Source organism: Thunnus albacares, chromosome 1 (assembly GCF_914725855.1).
Source record: "Thunnus albacares chromosome 1, fThuAlb1.1, whole genome shotgun sequence".
NCBI lineage: Eukaryota > Metazoa > Chordata > Actinopteri > Scombriformes > Scombridae > Thunnus > Thunnus albacares.
Genome location: NC_058106.1, coordinates 38660142 through 38687161, shown reverse-complemented (window position 1 = coordinate 38687161; position 27020 = coordinate 38660142). Strand labels below are relative to the sequence as shown.

Below are 27020 nucleotides of genomic sequence, written 5' to 3'. Positions count from 1 at the left end.
TACAAACAAATAATTAACAAATCAAAGAGTTTAAAAACTATTAATTTTGACCAGACTGTCAGCAGCTGAAGTTTTAGAGGGAGGTTGAAAATCAGTAAGAAGACAGTGAGAAACGTTCTCCTGTTAATCAAAATGTCATCTGATGAAAGATGCTGTCTCATCTTAGTTGATTAGTTGACTAATCAGTCATTGAGGTCTTTGTTAACACAGAAAGTCAGTAGTTCACTCTGAATTATTCTGAGCTCTTATTCAGTAGTGGAGTGTCAGATCTGATAGTGACTGTGAGTAATGATGGTGGAGTGATGTGAGTGGAGAACAGTCATGGACAGTTAGAGATCTTCATCTCACCTTTGAGCTCTGGTCTGGCTGTCATGTTCCCCACACAGAGAGCTTTCAGAGGGAGGGACTCCCTCCTCTCTGTCCTCACACTGATCCATAGCAGAGAAACAGCTGCCGGGAGAGCTGCACTTAGTCAATACAATAAGGTTTCATCACAGGACACATTAGTTCTCATTCATCTCTCTAACATGTTACAAAAACTGTAGAAAATAGTGAAGCAGCAGCTCTTCCCATCAGTCACACTGACCAGGTCCATCTGAGGACTTTGCAGCCTCTGGGACAGTTCACAACATGGACTGCAAAAGAGCTTCTAGTCAAACCAAGTCTGTCTCAGTGATGGAAGATGATTGTGTTTTGGATTAAAATGCAATGCAGACAAGTTGATCCAAGCTGTCCAACCAGTTCTGACATTTCCTGCATTTTTCACTAATGATGTGAGCTCAGTTTGCAAAGTGTTGTTGATTCAACCTGAGAACCCCTAACAGTAATACAAGGAAATCATTCTCAAACTGCTCTCCTCTAACTCATAAAGAAATAAATAATGAAGAATCAAAATCCTCAGTGTCAGAGAAATCACAGATCACATGATGTAGTTCTACTATCTGTCCACAAGATGATGCCAACTGAACATCTAATGAGCTAAAGATCAGGCGAGCATCATTTGCTGCTGTTAGTATCTCTTACCAACAACATCACTCAGCAGCTTGGATCAACTTGGCTGTGGTGCGTTTTATGCAAAACACAACCATCTTACATCTCTGCGTTTATTTGTGGATTCAATTTTCTACTAAATTAAACCATTACAGGTCTCTTTGAATCTGGTGTTTGGCCTTTGGAAAGCCAAAAAAGTAACCATGATATTTTACTCAAATTAAGCTTTGGCACAAGGTCAGTAAAGAAGATCTCTATCATCACACTCTGCCTTAAATTATCATGGGTGAACATTGCTATTTTCATCTGTTCTATTTCTCTGTCACTTTCCATGCTGTCAAAATGCCTTCATTCACGATTCTGTCGTCACCATACCGGACCATTGATCTTTCTGCCTGCGCTCCTGTAGCCAATCAGACCATTAGTGCTGCTCTTTAAATATCGTGGCAATTCTGCACTCCGTCTTTCAAACCTACTATTATGCAGCCCACCTCCTCCCCACCACCACCATGTCCTTTGTGTCATCCAGAGAGACCCAACTAAAGGTCCATCAACCATCTACCGGCTCATTCCTCAACCACCAGTGTCAAGATTCCAGATCCTGTCCTATCTCCTATCTTCATTAAGAAGTTGCCTCACATCGACCAAGTCCAATCGCCAAAATCTCTGTTGCAATTCACAATAAATGTTGTTATTCACTTTCAACTGATCTCTCCTTATTGAACTGTACTTCACTGAAATATTGGTTATAGCTTTTTACTTTGTTTTATATTCATTCCAACCTTTCTGCTGCCTTTGCTTCTTTCCTTCTTTATTTCCTTCCTGACCTTCTAAGATTAAGATTAAGATTTCTTTATTGTCATTTCTCAGCACTCACAAACATCGAAATGAACTCGATCCTCCGCATTTGACCCGTCTTATACACTAGGAGCACTGGGCAGCCACAGTGCAGCGCCTGGGGCCAGTTGTCAGACGCGGAAACACAGAGGGCAGAAAACTGATCCATATCAGAGAAACAGCTGCTGGGAGAGCTGCACTTAGTCAATACAACAAGGTTTCATCAAAGGACACATTAGCTCTCATTTGTCACTCTAACATGTCACAAATACTGTAGAAAATAGTGAAGCAGCAGCTCTTCCCATCAGTCACACTGACCAGGTCCATCTGAGGACTCTGCAGCCTCTGGGACAGTTCTCAACATGGACTGCAAAAGAGCTTCCAGTCAAACCAAGTCTGTCTCAGTGTTGGAAGATGGCTGTGTTTTGAACTGAAATGCACCACCGCCAAGTTGATCCAAGCTGTCCAACCAGTTCTGAAACTCCCTGCATTTTTCACTAATGATGTGAGCTCAGATTATACTCAAAGTGTTGTTGATTCAACCTGAGAACCACTAACAGTAAAACAAGGAAATCATTCTCAAGCTACTCTCCGTTAACTCACAAAGAAACAAATAATCAGGAATCAAAATCTTCTGTAAAACCTGAAAGATTAAATAAATATTGTGAAACAGACAATCATTATCCAGAAATATTTTTACTGTACAGTCAAACAGTGAGTCAACACAATGATCAAAGTGATCATGTTCATCAGACATTTACAGATTTCTCTGGTAGGATTCTCACCTGCTGAAGTCACTTCAGGTCAACTTACAGACACTTTCCATCTTCATGTTTAGAGAAAACATTGGGAGAGAAGAAGCTGCTCATTCTCCCTCGTCAGTCCTGGTGTCTGTGTGCATTTCATCTGAGGACACCGTCACACCCTCATAACTTCAGAGTCTGTTTCTAAAACAAACATTGCAGTGGCATCAAAACCAGTCTAACCTGTGTCAGAAGCCCAGTCAGTTTCAGAGAAATCACGTGTCACACGATCACAACATCACTTAGCAGCTTGGATAAACTTGGTTGTGATGCATTTAGTCCAAAAGGATGAATATTGGATTAGTGTTTGTTTTATATGTATTTCCCCACTCTTCCACACAGTAAGTTATATATGGGAGTATAAAGGAACAGTATAAGGTGTATAACAAAGCTTGATTTAAAAGATCTTTGGCTTTATATAGTATTGCAATTGATTTTGACATTTTAACATTAATATAATTTATATGTGGCTTCTAGCATAATTTATTATCTATCATCACTCCAAGAAATTCAATTTCAGTCACTCTTTTGATTTCTACATCATTTATCATGAGTTTCTTATTTGAGTTATTTGAACGATTACCAAAGATTATAAATTTAATTTTACTTAAATTCTGTGTACGTTTATTTGCATCAAACTCTTTTTCAGCTCCTTTTTAACTGTATCCAAAAGTTTTTCCAAGTTCTCCCCACAACAAAGTTAATTTGTATCATCTGCAAACAGAATAGTATTCAGTGTTTTGGACACTTCACATATATTATTAATGTACAAAATAAACAACACACTCTCAACACTGAGCCCCGGGGAACCCCACAGGTAACCTTCAGTAATTGTGATTTGAAATTTTGTATCTGAATGTATTGATATCTATTCTCTAAGTAGCTGGTTAGACAGGGGAGTACTTTCCACATCATCTTTGCTACCAGTCTTTGCAATCTCCCTAACTAAACCAGGACCAACACTGACAAAAAATGATTTAATGCATCTGCAACCGAGGCCATGTCATTAATAGTTGTGTTATTCTTTGTCAGGAAATGATTTCAGTATCCTACCTTCCCAGTTTCATTTTTAATAATGGCATTTAATACCTTCCATGTATTTTTAATATTGTTTTTGTTGTCCTCCAGTAATTTACTGTAGTAGTCCCTTTTGCTGCTTCTCATAATTCTTGTCATTTTGTTTTTATATATTTTATATGTGTGTTCAGCTTGTAATTGACAAAAATGATTTATAGGCTTCATCTACATCTTCCACATAGACTTTATTCCAGTCTTGTTTCATTAGGTCTTCTTTAAAGAAACTAATAGCACCTTGTTTTTTGTGTCTAATTATTTTGAAGATTTTAACATCTTTCTTGGTGCTAGTACAGCCCTGTACGATTGCAAAGACCAGCAGATGATCACTTGTGTCATTTATTAGTAGTCCACTCACTACTTTCTTATCAATAACATTGGTAAATATATTGTCAATTAGTGTAGCACCTATGTTGTTATTCCAGTTGGCCATTTAATTGAGGGATATAGACTTGTACTGTACATTGAATTGATGAACTCTGTAGTTGTATTGTGTTTCATGTGGGTTCAGCAAGTCAGTGTTGGAATCCCCAAAGAAAAAAACTATTTGTATCCTGGTTTTCTCTATACATAACTTATTAATATATATTTTTTTATTTCTCCATCTCAATTTCTACTGTGATGCATTCCATAAACATAACCAGTCCATAACCAGTGACATTTTACTAACAGATTTACTTTTATGATTTTTATCAATGTATAAAGCAACTCCCCCACCCTTTAAGTCCTGTTAATAAAAAACATCTCATTTTCCTCAATTTTGACCATATCAGTTTGCTCCTCACTAAGCCACGTCTCAGATATTGCTATTGCTGTGAATTACTTGTCCAGTTCTCTTCAACAATGTTTGATTTTTTGAAAGGTTTGAATTAAGGCTCCTAATATTAAAGTGTACTATTGATATCATTACATCCCTTTTTACATTTCCTTTAAACTGTTGTTCTGTGCAGTATTCATAATGACTCTGTGTGTTATCCTTTTCAAGTCCAGTTTTTCATATTCCATAGATGAATGACCTTTTTCCGAACATGTCATGGATGTGTTAAATGTTTTGAATTAATCACTATTTCAGTTTTTCTATTACCTTCTGTTGTTGTCCCTGGATTCGTTCATCAAACTTATCCAGTTCATTGATGTCCCTGATGATGAGAACTTTCGCCATTAGTACTGCTCTTTAAATATCCTTACAATTCTGCACTCCATCTTTCAGACCTACTATTGTGCAGCCCACCTCCTCCCCATCACCACCATGTCCTTCGTGTCGTCCAGAGAGACCCAACTAAATGTCCATCAATCATCTACTGGCTCATTCCTCAACCACCAGGGTCAAGATTCCAGATCCTGTCCTATCTCCTATCTTTATTAAGAAGTTGCCTCACATCGACCAAGTCTAAAATCTCTGTTGCAATTCACAATAAATGTTGTTATTCACTTTCAACTGATCTCTCCTTATTGAACTGTACTTCACTGAAATATTGGTTATAGCTTTTTACTTTGTTTTATATTCATTCCAACCTTTCTGCTGCCTTTGCTTCTTTCCTTCTTTATTTCCTTCCTGACCTTCTAAGATTAAGATTAAGATTTCTTTATTGTCATTTCTCAGCACTCACAAACATCGAAATGAACTCGATCCTCCGCATTTGACCCGTCTTATACACTAGGAGCACTGGGCAGCCACAGTGCAGCGCCTGGGGCCAGTTGTCAGACGCGGAAACACAGAGGGCAGAAAACTGATCCATATCAGAGAAACAGCTGCTGGGAGAGCTGCACTTAGTCAATACAACAAGGTTTCATCAAAGGACACATTAGCTCTCATTTGTCACTCTAACATGTCACAAATACTGTAGAAAATAGTGAAGCAGCAGCTCTTCCCATCAGTCACACTGACCAGGTCCATCTGAGGACTCTGCAGCCTCTGGGACAGTTCACAACATGGACCGCAAAAGAGCTTCCAGTCAAACCAAGTCTGTCTCAGTGTTGGAAGATGGTTGTGTTTTGAACTGAAATGCACCACCGCCAAGTTGATCCAAGCTGTCCAACCAGTTCTGAAACTCCCTGCATTTTTCACTAATGATGTGAGCTCAGATTATACTCAAAGTGTTGTTGATTCAACCTGAGAACCACTAACAGTAAAACAAGGAAATCATTCTCAAGCTACTCTCCGTTAACTCACAAAGAAACAAATAATCAGGAATCAAAATCTTCTGTAAAACCTGAAAGATTAAATAAATATTGTGAAACAGACAATCATTATCCAGAAATATTTTTACTGTACAGTCAAACAGTGATTCAACACAATGATCAAAGTGATCGTTCATCAGACATTTACAGATTTCTCTGGTAGGATTCTCACCTGCTGAAGTCACTTCAGGTCAACTTACAGACACTTTCCATCTTCATGTTTAGAGAAAACATTGGGAGAGAAGAAGCTGCTCATTCTCCCTCGTCAGTCCTGGTGTCTGTGTGCATTTCATCTGAGGACACCGTCACACCCTCATAACTTCAGAGTCTGTTTCTAAAACAAACATTGCAGTGGCATCAAAACCAGTCTAACCTGTGTCAGAAACCCAGTCAGTTTCAGAGAAATCACGTGTCACACAATCACAACATCACTTAGCAGCTTGGATCACCTTGGCTGTGATGCATTTAGTTCAAAAGGATGAATATTGGATTAATGTTTGTTTTATATGTATTTCCCCACTCTTCCACACAGTAAGTTATATATGGGGGTGTAAAGGAACAGTATAAGGTGTATAACAAAGCTTGATTTAAAAGATCTTTGGCTTTATATAGTATTGCAATTGATTTTGATATTTTAACATTAATATAATTTATATGTGGCTTCTAGCATAATTTATTATCTATTATCACTCCAAGAAATTCAATTTCAGTCACTCTTTTGATTTCTACATCATTTATCATGAGTTTCTTATTTGAGTTATTTGAACGATTACCAAAGATTATAAATTTAATTTTACTTAAATTCTGTGTACGTTTATTTGCATCAAACTCTTTTTCAGCTCCTTTTCAACTGTATCCAAAAGTTTTTCCAAGTTCCAAGTTTCTCATAATTCTTGTCATTTTGTTTTTATATATATTATATGTGTGTTCAGCTTGTAATTGACAAAAATGATTTAAAGGCTTCATCTACATCTTCCACATAGACTTTATTCCAGTCTTGTTTCATTAGGTCTTCTTTAAAGGAACTAATAGCACCTTGTTTTTTGTGTCTAATTATTTTGAAGATTTTAACATCTTTCTTGGTGCTAGTACAGCCCTGTACGATTGCAAAGACCAGCAGATGATCACTTGTGTCATTTATTAGTAGTCCACTCACTACTTTCTTATCAATAACATTGGTAAATATATTGTCAATTAGTGTAGCACCTATGTTGTTATTCCAGTTGGCCATTTAATTGAGGGATATAGACTTGTACTGTACATTGAATTGATGAACTCTGTAGTTGTATTGTGTTTCATGTGGGTTCAGCAAGTCAGTGTTGAAATCCCCAAAGAAAAAAACTATTTGTATCCTGGTTTTCTCTATACATAACTTATTAATATATTGTTTTTATTTCTCCATCTCAATTTCTACCACGTCTCAGATATTGCTATTGCTGTGAATTACTTGTCCAGTTCTCTTCAACAATGTTTGATTTTTTGAAAAGTTTGAATTAAGGCTCCTAATATTAAAGTGTACTATCGATATCATTACATCCCTTTTTACATTTCCTTTAAACTGTTGTTCTGTGTAGTATTCATAATGACTCTGTGTGTTATCCTTTTCAAGTCCAGTTTTTCATATTCCATAGATGAATGACCTTTTTCCGAACATGTCATGGATGTGTTAAATGTTTTGAATTAATCACTATTTCAGTTTTTCTATTACCTTCTGTTGTTGTCCCTGGATTCGTTCATCAAACTTATCCAGTTCATTGATGTCCCTGATGATGAGAACTTTCGCCATTAGTACTGCTCTTTAAATATCCTTACAATTCTGCACTCCATCTTTCAGACCTACTATTGTGCAGCCCACCTCCTCCCCATCACCACCATGTCCTTCGTGTCGTCCAGAGAGACCCAACTAAATGTCCATCAATCATCTACTGGCTCATTCCTCAACCACCAGGGTCAAGATTCCAGATCCTGTCCTATCTCCTATCTTTATTAAGAAGTTGCCTCACATCGACCAAGTCTAAAATCTCTGTTGCAATTCACAATAAATGTTGTTATTCACTTTCAACTGATCTCTCCTTATTGAACTGTACTTCACTGAAATATTGGTTATAGCTTTTTACTTTGTTTTATATTCATTCCAACCTTTCTGCTGCCTTTGCTTCTTTCCTTCTTTATTTCCTTCCTGACCTTCTAAGATTAAGATTAAGATTTCTTTATTGTCATTTCTCAGCACTCACAAACATCGAAATGAACTCGATCCTCCGCATTTGACCCGTCTTATACACTAGGAGCACTGGGCAGCCACAGTGCAGCGCCTGGGGCCAGTTGTCAGACGCGGAAACACAGAGGGCAGAAAACTGATCCATATCAGAGAAACAGCTGCTGGGAGAGCTGCACTTAGTCAATACAACAAGGTTTCATCAAAGGACACATTAGCTCTCATTTGTCACTCTAACATGTCACAAATACTGTAGAAAATAGTGAAGCAGCAGCTCTTCCCATCAGTCACACTGACCAGGTCCATCTGAGGACTCTGCAGCCTCTGGGACAGTTCACAACATGGACCGCAAAAGAGCTTCCAGTCAAACCAAGTCTGTCTCAGTGTTGGAAGATGGTTGTGTTTTGAACTGAAATGCACCACCGCCAAGTTGATCCAAGCTGTCCAACCAGTTCTGAAACTCCCTGCATTTTTCACTAATGATGTGAGCTCAGATTATACTCAAAGTGTTGTTGATTCAACCTGAGAACCACTAACAGTAAAACAAGGAAATCATTCTCAAGCTACTCTCCGTTAACTCACAAAGAAACAAATAATCAGGAATCAAAATCTTCTGTAAAACCTGAAAGATTAAATAAATATTGTGAAACAGACAATCATTATCCAGAAATATTTTTACTGTACAGTCAAACAGTGATTCAACACAATGATCAAAGTGATCGTTCATCAGACATTTACAGATTTCTCTGGTAGGATTCTCACCTGCTGAAGTCACTTCAGGTCAACTTACAGACACTTTCCATCTTCATGTTTAGAGAAAACATTGGGAGAGAAGAAGCTGCTCATTCTCCCTCGTCAGTCCTGGTGTCTGTGTGCATTTCATCTGAGGACACCGTCACACCCTCATAACTTCAGAGTCTGTTTCTAAAACAAACATTGCAGTGGCATCAAAACCAGTCTAACCTGTGTCAGAAACCCAGTCAGTTTCAGAGAAATCACGTGTCACACAATCACAACATCACTTAGCAGCTTGGATCACCTTGGCTGTGATGCATTTAGTTCAAAAGGATGAATATTGGATTAATGTTTGTTTTATATGTATTTCCCCACTCTTCCACACAGTAAGTTATATATGGGGGTGTAAAGGAACAGTATAAGGTGTATAACAAAGCTTGATTTAAAAGATCTTTGGCTTTATATAGTATTGCAATTGATTTTGATATTTTAACATTAATATAATTTATATGTGGCTTCTAGCATAATTTATTATCTATTATCACTCCAAGAAATTCAATTTCAGTCACTCTTTTGATTTCTACATCATTTATCATGAGTTTCTTATTTGAGTTATTTGAACGATTACCAAAGATTATAAATTTAATTTTACTTAAATTCTGTGTACGTTTATTTGCATCAAACTCTTTTTCAGCTCCTTTTCAACTGTATCCAAAAGTTTTTCCAAGTTCCAAGTTTCTCATAATTCTTGTCATTTTGTTTTTATATATATTATATGTGTGTTCAGCTTGTAATTGACAAAAATGATTTAAAGGCTTCATCTACATCTTCCACATAGACTTTATTCCAGTCTTGTTTCATTAGGTCTTCTTTAAAGGAACTAATAGCACCTTGTTTTTTGTGTCTAATTATTTTGAAGATTTTAACATCTTTCTTGGTGCTAGTACAGCCCTGTACGATTGCAAAGACCAGCAGATGATCACTTGTGTCATTTATTAGTAGTCCACTCACTACTTTCTTATCAATAACATTGGTAAATATATTGTCAATTAGTGTAGCACCTATGTTGTTATTCCAGTTGGCCATTTAATTGAGGGATATAGACTTGTACTGTACATTGAATTGATGAACTCTGTAGTTGTATTGTGTTTCATGTGGGTTCAGCAAGTCAGTGTTGAAATCCCCAAAGAAAAAAACTATTTGTATCCTGGTTTTCTCTATACATAACTTATTAATATATTGTTTTTATTTCTCCATCTCAATTTCTACCACGTCTCAGATATTGCTATTGCTGTGAATTACTTGTCCAGTTCTCTTCAACAATGTTTGATTTTTTGAAAAGTTTGAATTAAGGCTCCTAATATTAAAGTGTACTATCGATATCATTACATCCCTTTTTACATTTCCTTTAAACTGTTGTTCTGTGTAGTATTCATAATGACTCTGCGTGTTATCCTTTTCAAGTCCAGTTTTTCATATTCCATAGATGAATGACCTTTTTCCGAACATGTCATGGATGTGTTAAATGTTTTGAATTAATCACTATTTCAGTTTTTCTATTACCTTCTGTTGTTGTCCCTGGATTCATTCATTGAATTTATCCAGTTCATTGATGTCCCTGATGATGAGAACTTTCGCTGCCTTTGGTGTTGATTCATTCAGCTTAATGAATATTTTGCAGCTTGCTGTCCAGGTCGCCTGGATCTTTTGTTTTTTTTAACATGCACGCTCTCGTTGCGATGTGCATGTTCTTTATGGTGAGAAGTTCATTGATGTACACATCAGTTTAGTTTCCTTCCTTATCTGAGGAGCACATACTTTTTCTTTCTGTGGGTGAAGTGGATGATTATAGCTGGTGTTGCACTTTTTTTGTTGGGCAGGGTGTGACAAGCTTCGATGTCACTGTTGTCAACAGAAATACTCTTGCTGTCTAAGAAACCAACCACCTGTTGCTCCTTTGGAGCATTGACCCCACACCCAGCGGTGGTACCCTCAGAGGCCACAGCCACCCCGGCGTAGAACTGGTGTCTGGTCTTCAGGCTGCTGTTGATAAGATCTTTCATCCAGGAGTACTGCTCCAGGTCAGCCACTCTATTCCCCAGAAGTGTTATCCTTTTTTCCTTTTCCATGTTTTGTTTCTTAAGAAACTGAACTTCTCCTGTTAGTTCCATTATCCTCTTTTATTTAATTTTGTCAGTGAAGAAGGAGGCAAACTCATTGTAGACCGGGTGGAAAGAAGTTCAGAGGCTGCTGACACAGGAGGATTTGTTAGCCTGTCGACAGCAGGCTGTTTTTGGTAATGATGTCAGAGAAAAAGGACTGCCATGCATTTCTCAGTTCCAAATTATAAATGTCTCTCTTTATAGATGTCATAATGAACCTGGAGATTCATTTTTCACCACCTGTGTTCAGATTTCAGCACTCTCTTTTATCTATTCTGACCAGCGTGGCATTTCTCCATGGAGATCTTTTCTTACCAGAGACCACCTGCACCTTAGTGGGTGCTCTGTGTCAGACATAAATATTTCTGTTTTCTGTATCTCTTCCTCATTAATTCATTAAACTTCCTCTACAGAAGATCCCCTCAGCTTTTTCTTCACTGATGTTTCTGTTTTTACATCAGCTCTCAGAGTCTTTTAGGACTGAGGAAGTTGTGCTGAGAATATCAAATGCTGGATGGACAAATAAATAAATAAACTAAATAAAACTCCTCAGCTCATTGAGAGTAAGACAGAAGTCCTTATTATAAGTAGCAGAGCAGCCAGTTTTCTTGGGCCTCTGTCTTCAAATCTCTGTACACTACCTAAATCTGAGTGTCATTCTTTGTTAAAATTGTTAAATAAATCCTGTTATTAGCAGCAGCTTTTTCTTTATAAATTTTATTGCAACAATAAAACCCTTTCTTTTTTGTTTTGAGATCTGGAGACTGTCCTATGTGCTTTTGTTACCTCCAACTCTCTTTATGTGGCAGTTAGTCGCCTGCAGCTGGTTCAAAATGCAGCAGCGAGGCTCCTCACTGATACCGAGAGGGGAGACTACATCTCTTCTGTACCAGCCTCCATCACTGGTTACCAGTCAGATATATATTGCACCTTTAAAGATATCCACACTTATATATCATATTCATTATACACTTACTGACCACTTTATTATGGCAATGGCAATTTTATTTAGAAAGCACATTTCATTACAAGTAAGTTCAAGGTGCTTTACATTGGAACAACAGAATATAAAAATATAGGCATAAACAGGAGAAGTTAGGTAATATAAGAAATATAAATATAACAATATAAAAAAGAGTAAAATGCTGAAACTGAATCAATGACGCATACACCCAACGTACATTAAACATACATGACAGCAATTACAAAAACCCCAAAAATCAACTCAATCAAATAGAAACCCCTGCCCTATCATCCTATAGCTGCAAATGTAACCAATTGTACAAGAAACAAGTGCTACCATACAGGCACAAACACACACACACACACACACACACACACACACACACACACACACAGTGTTAGGAACAACTGTGTAATCTAATGTAGTCTAGTACATCAGCTCTGCCATAAAGTCTACTTTTACAAAACTTATACATTTTCAGATTTTATTGACATTGTCAGAAAGGTGATAATGTTATTCATGGAGGTTGTAGTGGGTGGTGGTGTTCCAAATATTTGTCCTCCCCATTAACATACATGAGGGGCAATTATGTGATAAAAGACATGTTAGAACCACAAAAACACCCTGTGCTTCCACAGGTGGACAGATTTTATCATATTAAAACATGAATAGAGCTGCATGCTGCTCATTGGATCCTGACAGTAACAACAGCAGAGTCAAATGAAACAAATCAATGAATCACGTAGAAGGAAGAATAATTGTGTTTGAGTCTGAGACAGATCTGCTTCACAGTGCAGAGTGTGTCAGTGCCAGCTGGTGGCTCAAAAAATTGGGGAGGACAGGAGAAAAACCAACCCACAGCGTCATGTTATTTTACACTAGTTGGCTACTTATCTCTACTATATTATGTTCAATTATGTTATATTCTTATGTTCAAATGCAGGGCCATGCAGAGACCTTTAGAGGCGCAGGTACTCAAAGTTAAAAAGGGACACATGGAACAAAATTTTAAAAAACCATACATCAACATAATTTATAGCATAACTTGTTGAATTATAGCAACCCATATCCAAACAGAATGTGACATGGAATCTTACAACAAACCGCATCATACTATCTCATTGTCCCCCAACGAATGATATCAGAGGGGGGGAACAATTTTATATACCAATAAAACAATTTCCTTTCAAAAACAAAAAAAGACATTTAAACATATTTTTTCTAAACAAAGAAGTGCTCATTTTAGCCCTGGAGTGGTTCAGAATTAGGGCTCGATATTGTTTAAAAAATTATTATACCAGTACCAACACCAGTACCCTTAAGGTGATACCAATACTAATAGAGTACTTCATTTGATACCTTTTTTTCCCTACTTCATTCAATATTTATCATGTGAATAGAAGCATTCACTTGCTTAAAATGCCACCACTCCTCCCCATCCAAATTATTTTTAGATGAATAGATTTGTGTTTAAATTATTGAAATATTCATTAAATTAGTGTACAAAACTGTAAATTAAGTATTATCACCACAGACTGTATAGGTTGTAGCTGCTACGGTAGTGGGCCAATCACAAGTTGTATTAAATCGAAGGATATTTCAGGATGAATATTTGTATGGCTTTGCTTGCAGCAATATTCATTTTTTTTCTAGATCTGGTTACAAAAAGGATCGAATGTAGGAATTGTTTGACTGGAGAAGTTTAGATACTACGTACTGGGTTATTTTGATCGAGTACCAGTATTGAATACCAATACCCAGCCCTATTTGGAATTTGTTATTTTACCAACAAAGTTAACACCCAATTCATAGTATTGTTCTACTGAGACAACAGATTCATGTTCTCATCAAAAACAGAGAATATATCTCATGATTTACACATGTTTCTTTATATATTTCTGTATACTAAGAGAATACATAAGTACCCCAAAGCTTATAATCTGATACAGGTACAGATCAGTGCTGAATACAAGACAGACTGAACACTAAAACATTCACAGATCTAAAAGTGTAGGCTAACATCAAAAAGTATTAATACATTTATCAGATACATGACTTACTCACTATATCTATATACAAGACATACAAAACATAGCCTACAAAGTTGACAGTGTTAACACTGTTGTTTTTCTAGTTGCTTTTAGTGATTAAAAAGTCTTAATTCTAGCTACTTTAAGCTTTTTACTCATATACAGCTCAGCTTAAGAACGAACAATGAAGAAATTCTCACCAGCAAGCAGCCAGACCTCCTGCACAGTCATTCACAAATCACACAACATCAACAGGTGACTGAACAACTCAATTAAAAATTGGATCCATTCCTGATTAATCAGGCTCTTTCCATGTGAGTCTGAGCAGCTCACTGTAATTCCTCAGCAGCTTCACTGTCCAGGCAAACTACCTGCAGCACATTATATAATCTCTGCTGCATTAACAGTTCTTAACAGTCCCTCGGGACTGCAACAACAGGCCAAGCTGTTGCATTGGCTTGTAGTAAGTAGCTATCTACTGCTCAATAAACAAGGGAAACATAAATCTGAAACAAGGAAATTGCTGTTGAGGCAGTTTAATCAGAATTTCAATAATGGATTTTTTCCAAAGAAGAGAGAATAAATATTTCATTAATGATACTGAGATTTATTAATGGTTTATTTCAACCAATTACTCTTTTTTATATTTTTGTCTCCCTCTTGCTTTTCAAAAAAAGAGGAGGAGCAACATCCTCTGCCTCTATGGACGAGCCTCCACTATTGTGTGTGATGTTTGACTTCAGCAGCTGCTCTTCAGTCAGCAGAGTTTTTGTACACAGGAGAGACTCTCCCTCCTATAGTGGACACAGAGACATTGAACCTGACCAGACTGCAAACCCAGCATACAGAGGCTGAGTGAATGTGGTGTTGAAGGTGTGGAGGTGGATCAGTGTGTCAGAGGGAACTTTGTAGAAGGACAGAGTGCCAGCAGGACAGTCCACATACACTGCTACTCTGTTAGAGACAGAGGAGGAGGAAGAGGAGGAAGAGGAGGGAGAGGAGGAGGAGGAGGGGGGGGATGTTCCTGTCTTATTGTGCCAGACAGAGTAACCACAATCATCAGAGCAGTACAGACTCCAGGACTGATTATTCCTTCCAAACACACAGTCTTCTTTGTCTCCTCTCCTTTTGATTCCTTTGTAAGTCACTGATATATAAACTCTTCCTCTCCACTCGACCTCCCAGTAATAGCGACCAGTCAGACCATTTCTACACAGCAGCTGAGGCCAGACCTCAAATCTGTCTGGATGATCAGGATATGACTGATACTCCTCCTCATGTGTCACCTTCCTGTTGTCAGACAGTTTGAGTTTTCTGCTTGTTGTGTTTGTGTCCAGTTCCAGTTCACAGGCATCTGATGGAGAGAATGATAGACAATTTAGCCATTCAAACTTAAACCATCTCCATGACAACTGAGCAAATTCATCCGCTGAGGAAGGCCATGACATGTGACTGAAAGCTTTGGAAATGCAGAGTAAGTTGACCTTGTGGTGAGAATTTTTTGTCACATTTAATCTTAAATTTCATTCCAGCTGCATCTGATGTTTGTCTAAATGTAAATTCAACACTTCAGTTAGAACATCAACACTAAAGACTTTAATAACCTTGGCACACCTGGATCCAGGTGTTTAACAGAAATACATCATCATACATTATAGGTGGGTGTGTTGGAGGCTGTGACAATCGTGGCCAATCACATTTGCTTCTTTCATCCCCTTTAAACACAGCCTTCCCCATCATCACGCACTGACAGTTAAGGAATCCTGCAGACAGTTTTCCTCAGAGGAAACTTGTTGCTGTCTGGGACGTAAAAAGTTTCAAATATGAATACAGTAGCCAAAATGTATTGCTAAGAGCTGATAATTACTCATAATAATGACTTAATGATAATAATGATAATGACTTCACTTCTCTGGGCATATTGATGATCCAGTAATCACCATCACGCACCATGTTTTCCGTGAATAATAGCTCACAATTTTACTTGACATCACAATGATCACATCACATCACAATAACTACCTGCATTCAAATACATCCATAGTGCCATATCTAGTATTTTGCATGTTCTTTTTTTATTTCCTAAATTATTTTTAAAGTTTAAATCCTTTTACTTTGACTGTTTTACATGCAAAAATGACCATGATTCTGTGTATGTTTGGGGTTTTTAAAATAACACACTTTTGTATAAAATTTAACCCAAACTACTCTGTCTATCATGTTGATCATCACAGCCACATGTCTACATGGAGCCCCCCCAGCAACACTTAGGCCAGACCTATTGATTTGCATTAAAAACTGTACAGAATAATTAATCATAACTTTAAGAAAGTTATGTTTCATGTAGAATGGAGGTTTCTGTGGTTATTTTGCAACAGTGCTGCTGGTTGCACACAGTTAAACAGCAGATATGTGTGTGTAATTGTGTATTGAAAGTGTGAAAAATTATTACAATAGAGACTGCAGATGGCTTTCCAGAGAATCCCCAGTGTAAAGTAAAGGCCGTCAGTACATGATGTTAGCTGTTATGGATGACTGATGCATGGTAAGAATCATTAGTATCATATTTATTTATTCATTCATTTATTCAGTCAGTCTCAATGGGATCCATTCCTTTACCAGAAAACAAAAATTGTCTGGAAAGTTTAAAGACGAGCAAAACATTTGTGTGATCTCAGAGAGGTTTAAATGAGTGTGCCTTCACCAAATAAAGTGACAAAATAATGTGGAACATAATAGCGCTGAGCTTTTGACCTGCTCTGAGCAGGCGAGCAGTGGACAGTGTGAGGCGCACTCATTGTTGGCACCAAGACTACAGTGGACCACTGAGTTTGCATCACCACACCCTCTCCTCACCTTTCCTCCCACTGTGGCGCAAGGTGAGTCACCAAGATACCGAGTTGAGGACATAACCTTGGTGTGTTGCAGGGAAATAGCATTTTGCCACTGCGCTACTGCACTCTGAATTCTGCAGTGGCATGAAAATAGAGTGCAAACTGTGACTACCACTGCCTCGACTGTTTGATAAACACAGCTCATATGTTTGGAATAGAATGCATCACATCTGCACCTGGAAAACAGGCAAAAAGCCTTAAAACAACTGACCCTAATTTTCTAAACACACTGACCTCCAGAGAACAGAAGAGTGCACAATGACTTCTATCAGTCAAACTTCTAAAGTACAAGCTTATGAACAGCACCTGAAGGCAACAAAACTCTTCTATAATATCACTGACAGCCAAAAGACCCAGACAAAGTTGGCTTCCTGTCTGCTCCACTCTCCATAAAATGTATTTACTTTTGTTGAATCACTGTGTTCAGTTTGTGGTGTTTGTCAATATTTCAATGAAGTGATTGCATTCTAACATCTTTCCAGCCACAATGACAGAAAACAGAAGCTAAATCCTGAATGAAACATGTCATTGTACTTCAGTCCAACAGTCCAGTGCAGCATGTGAGGCTGTGTTCTCATAAATAAAACTGAAAACACACTCACACTTCTTCAGACCAGGTTTCAGTCTTTGCGGTCCACCATGGTCCATCCTGGAGAGAGAGACAAAGTCACAATCAGCTTCATACACCTTTATTCATATCCACCATTAAACATGAACCAGAGTCCCTCAGTTAGTCAGGCTGTCTGTCCATATGTCCATACCTGAGAGTGTCCAATCTCCAGTGTGGATCCTTCAGTCCAGAAGACAGCAGCTCCCTTCCTGAGTCTCCTGGATGATTGAAGCTCAGGTCCAGCTTTTTTAGATAGAAGGGGTTGGAGCTCAGAGCTGAAGCCAGAGATGCACAGCCTTCCTCTGTTATCAGACATCCTGACAGACTGAACACACACATGAGTTGCTCTAATGAGCTTTAAAAAATTCTCAACTCAATAAATAGTATTTTGTCCTTCAGGCCTTTATCTTTGTTGTGTGCATTACACTCGGCGCCACCTGCTGGATGTTGGTATCATGCAGATACATTTTAGATAAGTAGTAGGAGAGAAACACATGTTTTTATTGGAGGCTGCAGTTGCTGAGGCTCAGGTTTTAATCTGATGCCATTCTGTTTTTACACTGGCAGAAGAAATGTCTTTAAAGTTAAATATTGTTCAACGGCAAATCTAAAGATAGTAAGAAGATTTAATAGAAATTTACTGATGTTTTATGTTCATATTTTTCATTCCAATTATATTCACTGTGTGATTGTAGTGATTTAATTAGCCAAGTTAGTTTTCATCATATTTCTGATTTAATTTCATTTCGTGTTTAAAAATTCTCTTTTTCTGTGGTAATAAAAATGACCTGAGAGTTTCCAGTCTGCAGTGTGGACTCTCAAGACCAGCAGACAACTGCTTCACTCCTGAATTCCGCAGGTTGTTGTTACTCAAGTCAAGCTCTCTCAGGCTAGAGGACTGGGAGCTGAGAACTGAGGACAGATCTGCACAGCTTCTCTCTGAGAGGTTACAGCCACTCAGCCTGAAGAGGAATCAGCAGAATAAAAGAAAACAATTGCAAACATCAGTCGTCTTCCTTGTCAAAAGAATAAAATACATTAATCTGGATAGTTCTGTGTGCACGTACAGAGCTTTGTTGGAGGCTTTGACCACTGGCAGCAGCCTCAGAAGAGCCTCCTCTGAAGCAAAGTATTTCTTCAGGTCAAACATGCCCACATCTTTTTCTGACGACAGTAAGATGAAGACCAGAGCTGACCACTGAGCAGGAGACAGTTTATCTGTGGAGAGACGTCCTGAATTCAGGTACTTTTGGATCTCCTCAACTAGAGAATGATCATTCAATTCATTCAGACAGTGGAACAGATTGATGCTTCTCTCTGCAGATAGATTCTCACTGATCTTCTTCTTGATGTACTCCACTGTTTTCTGATTGGTCTGTGAGCTACTTCCTGTCTGTGTCAGCAGGCCTCGTAGGAGAGTCTGATTGGTCTGCAGTGAAAGACCCAGGAAGAAGCGGAGGAACAAATCCAGGTGTCCATTTGGACTTTTTAAGGCCTTGTCCACAGCACTCTGGTAGAAACTCCGGGATGTTGTTTGTTCTTCTGCCAACAGGTTGACTCCAGAGTAGGTGAATGTCAGATGGACATGAAGAGCAGCCAGAAACTCCTGAACACTCAGATGGACAAAGCAGAACACCTTTTCCTGGTACAGCGCTCTCTCCTCTTTAAAGATCTGTGTGAACACTCCTGAGTACACTGAAGCTACTCTGATATTGATGCCACACTCTCTCAGGTCTGATTCATAGAAGATCAGGTTGCCTTTCTGCAGCTGCTCAAAAGCCAGTTTTCCCAGAGACATTATCATCTCCCTGTTCTCTGGACTCCAGTGTGGATCTGTCTCAGCTCGTCCATCATACTTGACATTCTTCATTTTGGTCTGAACCACCAGGAAGTGGATGTACATCTCTGTCAGGGTCTTGGGTAGTTCTCCTCCCTCTCTGCTTTTCAACAAATCCTCCAGAACTGTAGCAGTGATCCAGCAAAAGACTGGCATGTGGCACATGATGTGGAGGCTTCGTGATGTCTTGATGTGGGAGATGATGGTGCTGGCCTGCTTCTCATCTCTGAATCTCTTTCTGAAGTACTCCTCCTTCTGCGGGTCCATGAACCCTCTGACCTCTGTCACCATGTGGACACACTCAGGAGGGATCTGATTGGCTGCTGCAGGTCGTGTGGTTATCCAAAGGCGAGCAGATGGAAGCAGTTTCCCCCTGATGAGGTTTGTCAGCAGCACATCCACCGAGGTGGACTCTGTAACATCAGTCAGGATCTCATTGTTGTGGAAGTCCAGAGGTAGTCGACACTCATCCAGACCGTCAAAGATGAACACAACCTGGAACTCTTCAAACCTGCAGATTCCTGCTTCTTTGGTTTCAGTAAAGAAATGATGAACAAGTTCCACCAAGCTGTACTTTTTCTCTTTCAGCACATTCAGCTCTCTGAAAGTGAATGGAAATGTGAACTGTATGTCCTGGTTGGATTTGTCTTCAGCCCAGTCCAGAGTGAACTTCTGTGTTAAAACTGTTTTCCCAATGCCTGCCACTCCCTTTGTCATCACTGTTCTGATTGGTTCACCTCTTCCTGGTGAGTCTTTAAAGATGTCCTCACATATGATGGTTGTTTCTGGTCTGTCTGGTTTCCTGGATGCTGTTTCAATCTGTCTGACCTCATGTTCATCATTGACCTCTGCAGTCCCTCCCTCTGTGATGTAGAGCTCTGTGTAGATCTGATTCAGAAAGGCTGGGTTTCCTGCTTTAGCAATCCCCTCAAACACACACTGGAACTTCTTCTTCAGGTTAGACTTGAGTTTATTTTGACAATGTGCAGCAGGAGTTCCTGAATGAACAAACAACAAATTAAATCAGTGAGTGGATCCTTCAGAAAGTCTAGAAATTTGAACATGTAAGTGTGTTTGTATAGTTTTTCCTCTTCCATCAGTTTTATTCAGCTCATCAGTGGAGGACAAACAGCCTCTGATCTGATGCAGATGTGTGCAGCATATTTACAGCAGAGTTTAGTTTGATATACTAGTGCAGTGCCCAGTCAAGACGTGCCTGTTTGGGATAGGCTTATTGCTTATTATTTCTTGAGAACTATATATATATATATATATGTATATATATCAATTGACAAACATATCAGTAGGGCCCAAAATTCCCACCCCACTGTGATGTGACGGTGTTTGTATCAAACAGTTCCCGCTACATTCATACACAGAGCTGAGCAGCTCACTGTTCTCTTGTTCATTCAAACTTTATTAAACATGTCACGTGTCCAAATTGCACCAAAAGAGTGTCTATTGTTTATTTGTGCTCTAGAGTATAACCACTGTAAAACAATCAAAAAATAACAATGTATTTCTGTCGCTCACAGGTTCTCTCTCTCTCAGATAAAGCCTTCTGGCACTGTCGCGTGCTTGTGCTCTCAGTTTGCTTGCCCTCTCCCTCTCTTTTTCTCTTGTCTTTTTTAAAAATGAGTCAGGAAACCCACAACAAAGCCTAACTTTTATGAATGAAATGAAGAGAATTGTCCTCCTCTTGTCTCTTTCATGGCAGGGTTGTACAGATCTGATCATGACATGCCTTTGCAGAGCCCAGAAGCCCTGCCCTGCTGCTGCAGAGTGGAGCAGCTGATGGCTTTTTTATTCAGAGTTTAAATTTATTAATATTTATTGGGCTGCTTGTCAAAATTGCACCGAATTCGACAAGGCACTCTCTTTTTTCCCCAGCCATACACCTTCAAGAGATATGCAAAGGACACACAGACATACAGAGATTCCTTGCTTTAGTGGATAGATAAACCTCTCCCATGTTGCCTCCATTTCCTCTCCATCATGTTAAATCTGTTAAAATCCTCTTACTGATCTGCAGACGGTCAGCCAGCTCCTCCTGCTTCATTCTCCTCAGGAAGTGCACTGTGATCTTAAGAAATGCCTCTTTGCTGCACCTCCTCTGCTCCTCCTCCTCACCATCCAACACCTCCTCATCCTCACTCTGACTCTCTATGCATTCTGGGTAATCTGGACTCAGACCCCTCTGGACTCTCTTCAGCTCTTTCTTCACAAAAGTGATGATGTTCTCCTCCAGCAGCTGGAACGAAAGATAAACTAAACATTTAATATAAACTGGTAGAGCACAACATGTGATTCATCTGTCAGTCTGAAGGCCTGCTGGTCTAAACAGAGCAGCATGGACATTGTAAGGACCTGAATGGTACTTCAGTATTTCATCTTTGCTTGATCGAGTTAATAGGAGAGGAGTGTTTGTATATGTACACACCATAAATATGGTGTCCAGGTGTGTTTGATGCTGCTGGGTAGACTGATCACTGGGAACCTCTGAGCTCTGTTGGAGAACTCTGTGGACAAAAAAAAATGTTTAAGGACATTAATGACCCAAATTTGCACACAGCTGAAGTTCTGTTATGATGACAAAATGAACTCCTTTAAATGCTGATCTGTTTACTAGATGTCAAATTCTTATCTTTGATCAACAGATTGTCCAATACTAAAGCTGATCAGATGACCCATAGCACGGAGGAAGGTCTGCTCTCTGCTGCTGCTTTTTGATACATACAAAGGAGTGACAAAAAGCATGTAGTTGACACCCCAAAAAATGCAGGATTGACGTCCAGTTGAAATGTCAGAATCAAACTGAAGAGAGAAAGATTTGGCCTAGTGGGGGATAAAGCAGCCTAAACCCCCTAAACGTTGAACTGAGAACACCCAAGATCCATCAGATGCAACAAAAGCTTTGAACCCTGAAGCATCAAGTACACAGGAGCAAATGAAGATCAGGGAGTTTAATCACCCCAAACAGCCAATGTACCAACTCTACAAATATCAACTGTATGCTAGCTATCAATGTATGCCCTGACTTTGTGTGTTTGTGTTCAGCTCAGCTTCTGATTCAGCCTCCCTCCAGTCTCTCCTTTATCCTCCTCTCTGTACATTTCGCTCTGGTTAAAACATTTTAAACTCATGTGGACATGTCTTCAAATCAGTTCTCAACAGCCCAAGCGATTTCACATTTAATCGCATATTTTCCTTGACTTTATATGCAATCACATCACCTCTAACATTCACTTTGTATTGTTTCTGAACACCCAGTTAGGGAGCAGGAACTAGAGGTGGTTGGCCTATTGTGGTGGCCCTGGTGAATCACTTGAGTGTGATCTGAGGAAGCCCAAGAGGTGGGGGAGCAGCAAGAGCCAGCTCTGCTCTGGGCTGCAGTGGAGGACCCAATAAAAAGTACAGACTAAGAGGACGGTTGTGGCACTAGCATTTGCCAGAGGAGAAGAATCCTCAAATTGTGTCAAAGTGTCCTTAAGCAAGACACTGAACCCCAATTGCTCCTGTTGATTAAGCCAGTGCATTGCATGGAAGAACCAAAGCCATTAGTGTGCGAGTGTGCAAGTGTGTGAGTGAACGCATGAATGAGAGGAATATTGTAAAGTGCTTTGAATAAAAATGCCATATAAATGCAGTCCATTGACCATTAACCATTTAGAAATGCAGCCTAAATCTCCCATGACTGCTGTGTAAGATCTTGAGAATTATCTGATGTAAGGCAATTGTTGCAGAGCAGTGAGGGTATACAGTCTAATTCCCAAGAGGGCGAGCTCCAACATGATCGAGCAGTTCAGATGGATATTCTTTGCTCTCATAGTCAGAGTTTTCAGAGTTTCTCCTCAAGGACTCTTTCAAAGACATATCAGTGCAGAAAGGAGGGATCACCCAGCTCATCAGGAAGGCACTAAATCTATCTTATAGAAACCACTCAAGAGCCTTGGCAAGATCTTTGACTGCAGTCTGAAGATACAGCTGCTGTTCAGTCAACCATCCAGGAACTTGTGGCTCAGCTCACTAGCGTGCACAAGTCAGGCTTATCTGGCTTACCTGTAAGCAGCCTGAACAAAGAGTTCATGGTCCCCTGAGAGATCCTGCAGTACCAGGACTCCTTTGACACAAAAGTGATGGGCACAGGCATGGATGTGCGATCAGAGAGGAAGTGGAGATGCTAAGAAGCAGTGAACATTGTGAACATTGTCGAGGTTGAGGCATAAAGCTCTGATGGGCATGGTAGTGATAGATTGGGCAAGACTCTTGAGTTTCTGTACCATTAGTCCTGAAGGATGTTTGGACAGGCATCAATGAGTCTTGCAACACAAATATGGTGAGTATGGGTAAGCAGGGAGCATGGACCCAGTGAGAGAGTGAGCTGGAGTGGAAGCTCTCATGCTCTTTCCAACACATTAAGTTCATGATCCAGGCTGTGTATGATGTGTTTTTAGAGTCTGTCTAACCTTCATTCTGGGAACAGGAGTGAGGCATCAGTGTGTCCTCTTTACCCCATTCAGGGAACCTTTGAGCACATCCTGAGCAGCTGTGTTTATTGTGAAGCATGTCAAGTGGACTCAGACTAGATTTACATTTACTTAATAAATTTGGTAGACATGTTTGTGTAAAGCGATGTACAATTGAGGTACAATCAAAGCCACAGTAGATCAACAAGTTACAGTTTCCACCTGACAGAAGTCCCACAAGGTTGAAGGTGCATGAAGTAACATACAGTAAACATACACAGAGACAGAAACGATGGATTGAGAAGGAGGAAGAGAGACAGAAAGAGCATATTAGATGAGTAGGTTCTCTCAGAAGTCACAACAATATATTGTTTAGTTCGACAACAGTGTATGAAGCTCTGAACCAGGAAATGATTCCTCTTCTCAGGAGATAATAACAAATTTCGGTTTTACATTCTTACCTTCCATCAGCAGGTTGTCCAACTTTAAAGTCAATAAGACGACCCATAGACCGGTCACTCTTCATGGACACACAGCTGGGTTCAGGAGAGTCTGCTCTCTGCTGCTGCATCCTGATACAAATAAACAATTAACAAATCAAAGAGTTTAAAAACTATTAATTTTGACCAGACCTTCAGCAGCTGAAGTTTCAGAAGCAGAATGAAAATCAGTAAGAAGGGAATGCATGAGAAACGTTCTCCTGTTCATCAAAATGTCATCTTATGAAAGATACTGTCTCATCTTAGTTGATTAGTTGACTAATAAGTCATTGAAGTCTTTGTTAACTCAGAAAGTTGGTAGTTCATTGAGTTATTATGAATTATTATTCAATAGTTGAGTGTCAGATCTGACAGTGAGTGTGAATAATGATGGTGGAGTGATGTGAGTGGAGAACAGTCATGGACAGTTAGAGATCCTCATCTCACCTCTGAGCTCTGGTCTGGCTGTCATGTTCCCCAAACTGAGGGTTTTTAGAGGGAGGGACTCCCTCCTCTCTGTCCTCAAACTGATCCATAGCAGAGAAAAAGCTGCTGGGAGAGATGTACTCAGTCACTACAACAAAGTTTCATCAAAGGACACATTAGCTCTCATTCATCACTCATGTCATAACATGTCACAAATACTGTAGAAAACAGTGAATCAGCAGCTCTTCCCGTCAGACACACTGACCAGGTCCATCTGAGGACTCTGCAGCCTCTGGGACAGTTCACAACATGGATTGCAAATGAGCTTTCAGTCAAACCAAGTCTGTCTCAATGTTGGAGGATGGTTGTGTTTTGAACTGAAATGCACCACAGCCAAAGTTCATCCAAGCTGTCTGACCAGTTCAGATATGTCATGCATTTTTCACTGATCATGTGAGCTTAGATTACAATCAAAGTGCTGAGAACCTGAGAACCACTAAGAGTAATACAAGGAAATCATTCTCAAAGTGCCCTCTTTTAACTCATAAAGAAATAAATAATCGAGCATCAAAATCTTCTGTAAAACCTGAAGGATTAAATAAATATTATGAAATAGACAACCATAATTCAGAAACATTTCTGCTGTTCAGTCAAACAGTGATTCAACACAATGTGATCAAAGTGCTCAAAGTTCATCAGACATTTACAGATTTCTCTGGTAGGATTCTCACCTGCTGAAGTCACTTCAGGTCAACTTAAAGACACTTTTCACTTTCATGTGTAGAGGAAACACGGGGAGAGGACAAGCAGCTCATTCTCCCTTGTCAGTCATGGTGTCTGTGTGCATTTGATCTAAGAACATCGTCACATCCTCATAACTTCAGAGTCCACGCCTAAAGTGAGTAACGTCAAAACCAGTCTAACCTGTGGCAGAAACCCAGTCTGTGTCGGAGATATCACACATCACATCATGTAGTTCTACTATCTGTCCACTAGATGTTGCCAACTGAACATCTAATGAGCTAAAGATCAGGTCAGCATCATCAGCTACTGTTAGCATCTCTGACCAACAACATTACTCAGACTCTGTGTCAGACATAAATATTTCTGTTCTCTGTATCTCTTCCTCATTAATTCATTAAACTCAAACAGAATCTGCAGTTGATGAGAAAGGTTGTACAATAAATAATCTCCATAATGGCAGGACAACATCACAGAATAAAAGCCCCATCACTCCTCTAAATCCTCCCTCACAGAGGTTCCCCTCAGCTTCTTCTTCACTGATGTTTTGGTTTTGACATCAGCTCCTATAGTGTTTTACACTATAGTGACTGAAGAAGTTGTGTTGAGAATATCAAATGCTGAATGGACAAATAAATAAAATAAATAAAAAATAAAACTCCAGCTCACTGAGAGTAAGACACAAGTCTTTATTATCACTGGGCCTCTATCTTCAAATCTCTGTACACATGTCATAAATCTGGGTGTCTTTTTTGTTAAAATTGTTAAATAAATTCTGTCATTAGCGGCAGCTTTTTCTACATATGTTAGACTGCAAAAATAAAACCCTATCTTTCTTTTTTTGAGATCTGGAGACTGTCTTACATGCTTTTGTTACCTCGCTCCAACTCTCTTTATGTGGGAGTCAGTTGCCTGCAGCGGCTTCAAAAATGCAGCAGTGAGACCTCTCACTGATACCAAGAAAAGAGACCACATCTCTGCTGTACTGGCCTCCCTCACTGGTCATCAGTCAAATGTAAAATTAATTTTAAGATTCTTTTATTTGTTTTTAAAGTTCTAAATTCTTTGGCACCTGATCTCCTCAGTCTATATTCTGCATCCCAACACTGATGTGACAAAGGATTTTCTGTGGAGGTTAAATGTTTTTCACATTACCTTCTCAATGATCTGTTGGTACGAGAATTTAAAAGTACAAAACAGGAATCAATTAGGAAACACTGTGAAGGCAACAAGTAAAAGCAGCCCTCTCTGTGTGAGACATTAATAACACAGGGATACAACTTTCCAAAAATGAGGTGCAACAAGTTCAAGTTTTCATTTATCCCATGTGCAATAAATGTTCTTATTTCTAACACATTATAAACTGCCTCTTTGTTTCTGACACAGCTCAGCACTTTATTTTTTCTTATCTTTATTCTTCTTGTTGCTGTCTTCATTGCTTTTAACATCCATCCTTTAATTTAGTGTGAATTGCATGTATAGTAGCACCACTTTAATGTCTTTTATGGTCTAATTGTATTTTTATTGTGTTTATGTTTTCATGGTTTTTGGAGGAACCACTGTTATTATTCTTTGC

General features: G+C 39.1%; 3 protein-coding genes and 1 long non-coding RNA gene across 4 annotated transcripts in view; 1 reads left to right on the top strand and 3 right to left on the bottom strand.

The window, feature by feature from the left end:
- The window catches only part of LOC122986896 (NLR family CARD domain-containing protein 3-like), a 1497050-nt gene extending 1480293 nt beyond the window's left edge, over positions 1-16757 (top strand). The window contains exon 3 of the transcript XR_006404409.1: positions 16470-16757. The gene's annotated coding sequence lies outside the window, so the exon portion shown is untranslated. The remainder of the gene's footprint in view (positions 1-16469) is intronic.
- The window catches only part of LOC122986874 (NLR family CARD domain-containing protein 3-like), a 36003-nt gene extending 11634 nt beyond the window's left edge, over positions 1-24369 (bottom strand). Inside the window, exon 1 of the mRNA XM_044358345.1 lies at positions 24260-24369. Within this exon, the coding sequence (XP_044214280.1) occupies positions 24260-24369 (110 nt within the window). The remainder of the gene's footprint in view (positions 1-24259) is intronic.
- LOC122987850 lies at positions 24-14507 on the bottom strand. Its single transcript, XR_006404637.1, has 3 exons — positions 14171-14507; positions 11875-11876; positions 24-37 (listed from the first exon to the last, which is right to left on the bottom strand). It is a non-coding gene; the product is annotated as an uncharacterized LOC122987850 (long non-coding RNA).
- On the bottom strand, positions 14680-15597 carry LOC122987445 (neoverrucotoxin subunit beta-like). Its single transcript, XM_044359341.1, has one exon. It carries the CDS (start codon positions 15437-15439, stop codon positions 14786-14788), a length of 654 nt encoding a protein of 217 aa, XP_044215276.1. The 5' UTR covers positions 15440-15597; the 3' UTR covers positions 14680-14785.
- Positions 24370-27020: the final 2651 nt, after the last annotated feature.

Excerpts from the sequence above, each read along its gene's own strand:
- LOC122987445 (XM_044359341.1), bottom strand. The coding sequence starts at position 15,439 with ATGTCATGGCCTTCCTCAGCGGATGAATTTGCTCAGTTGTCATGGAGA.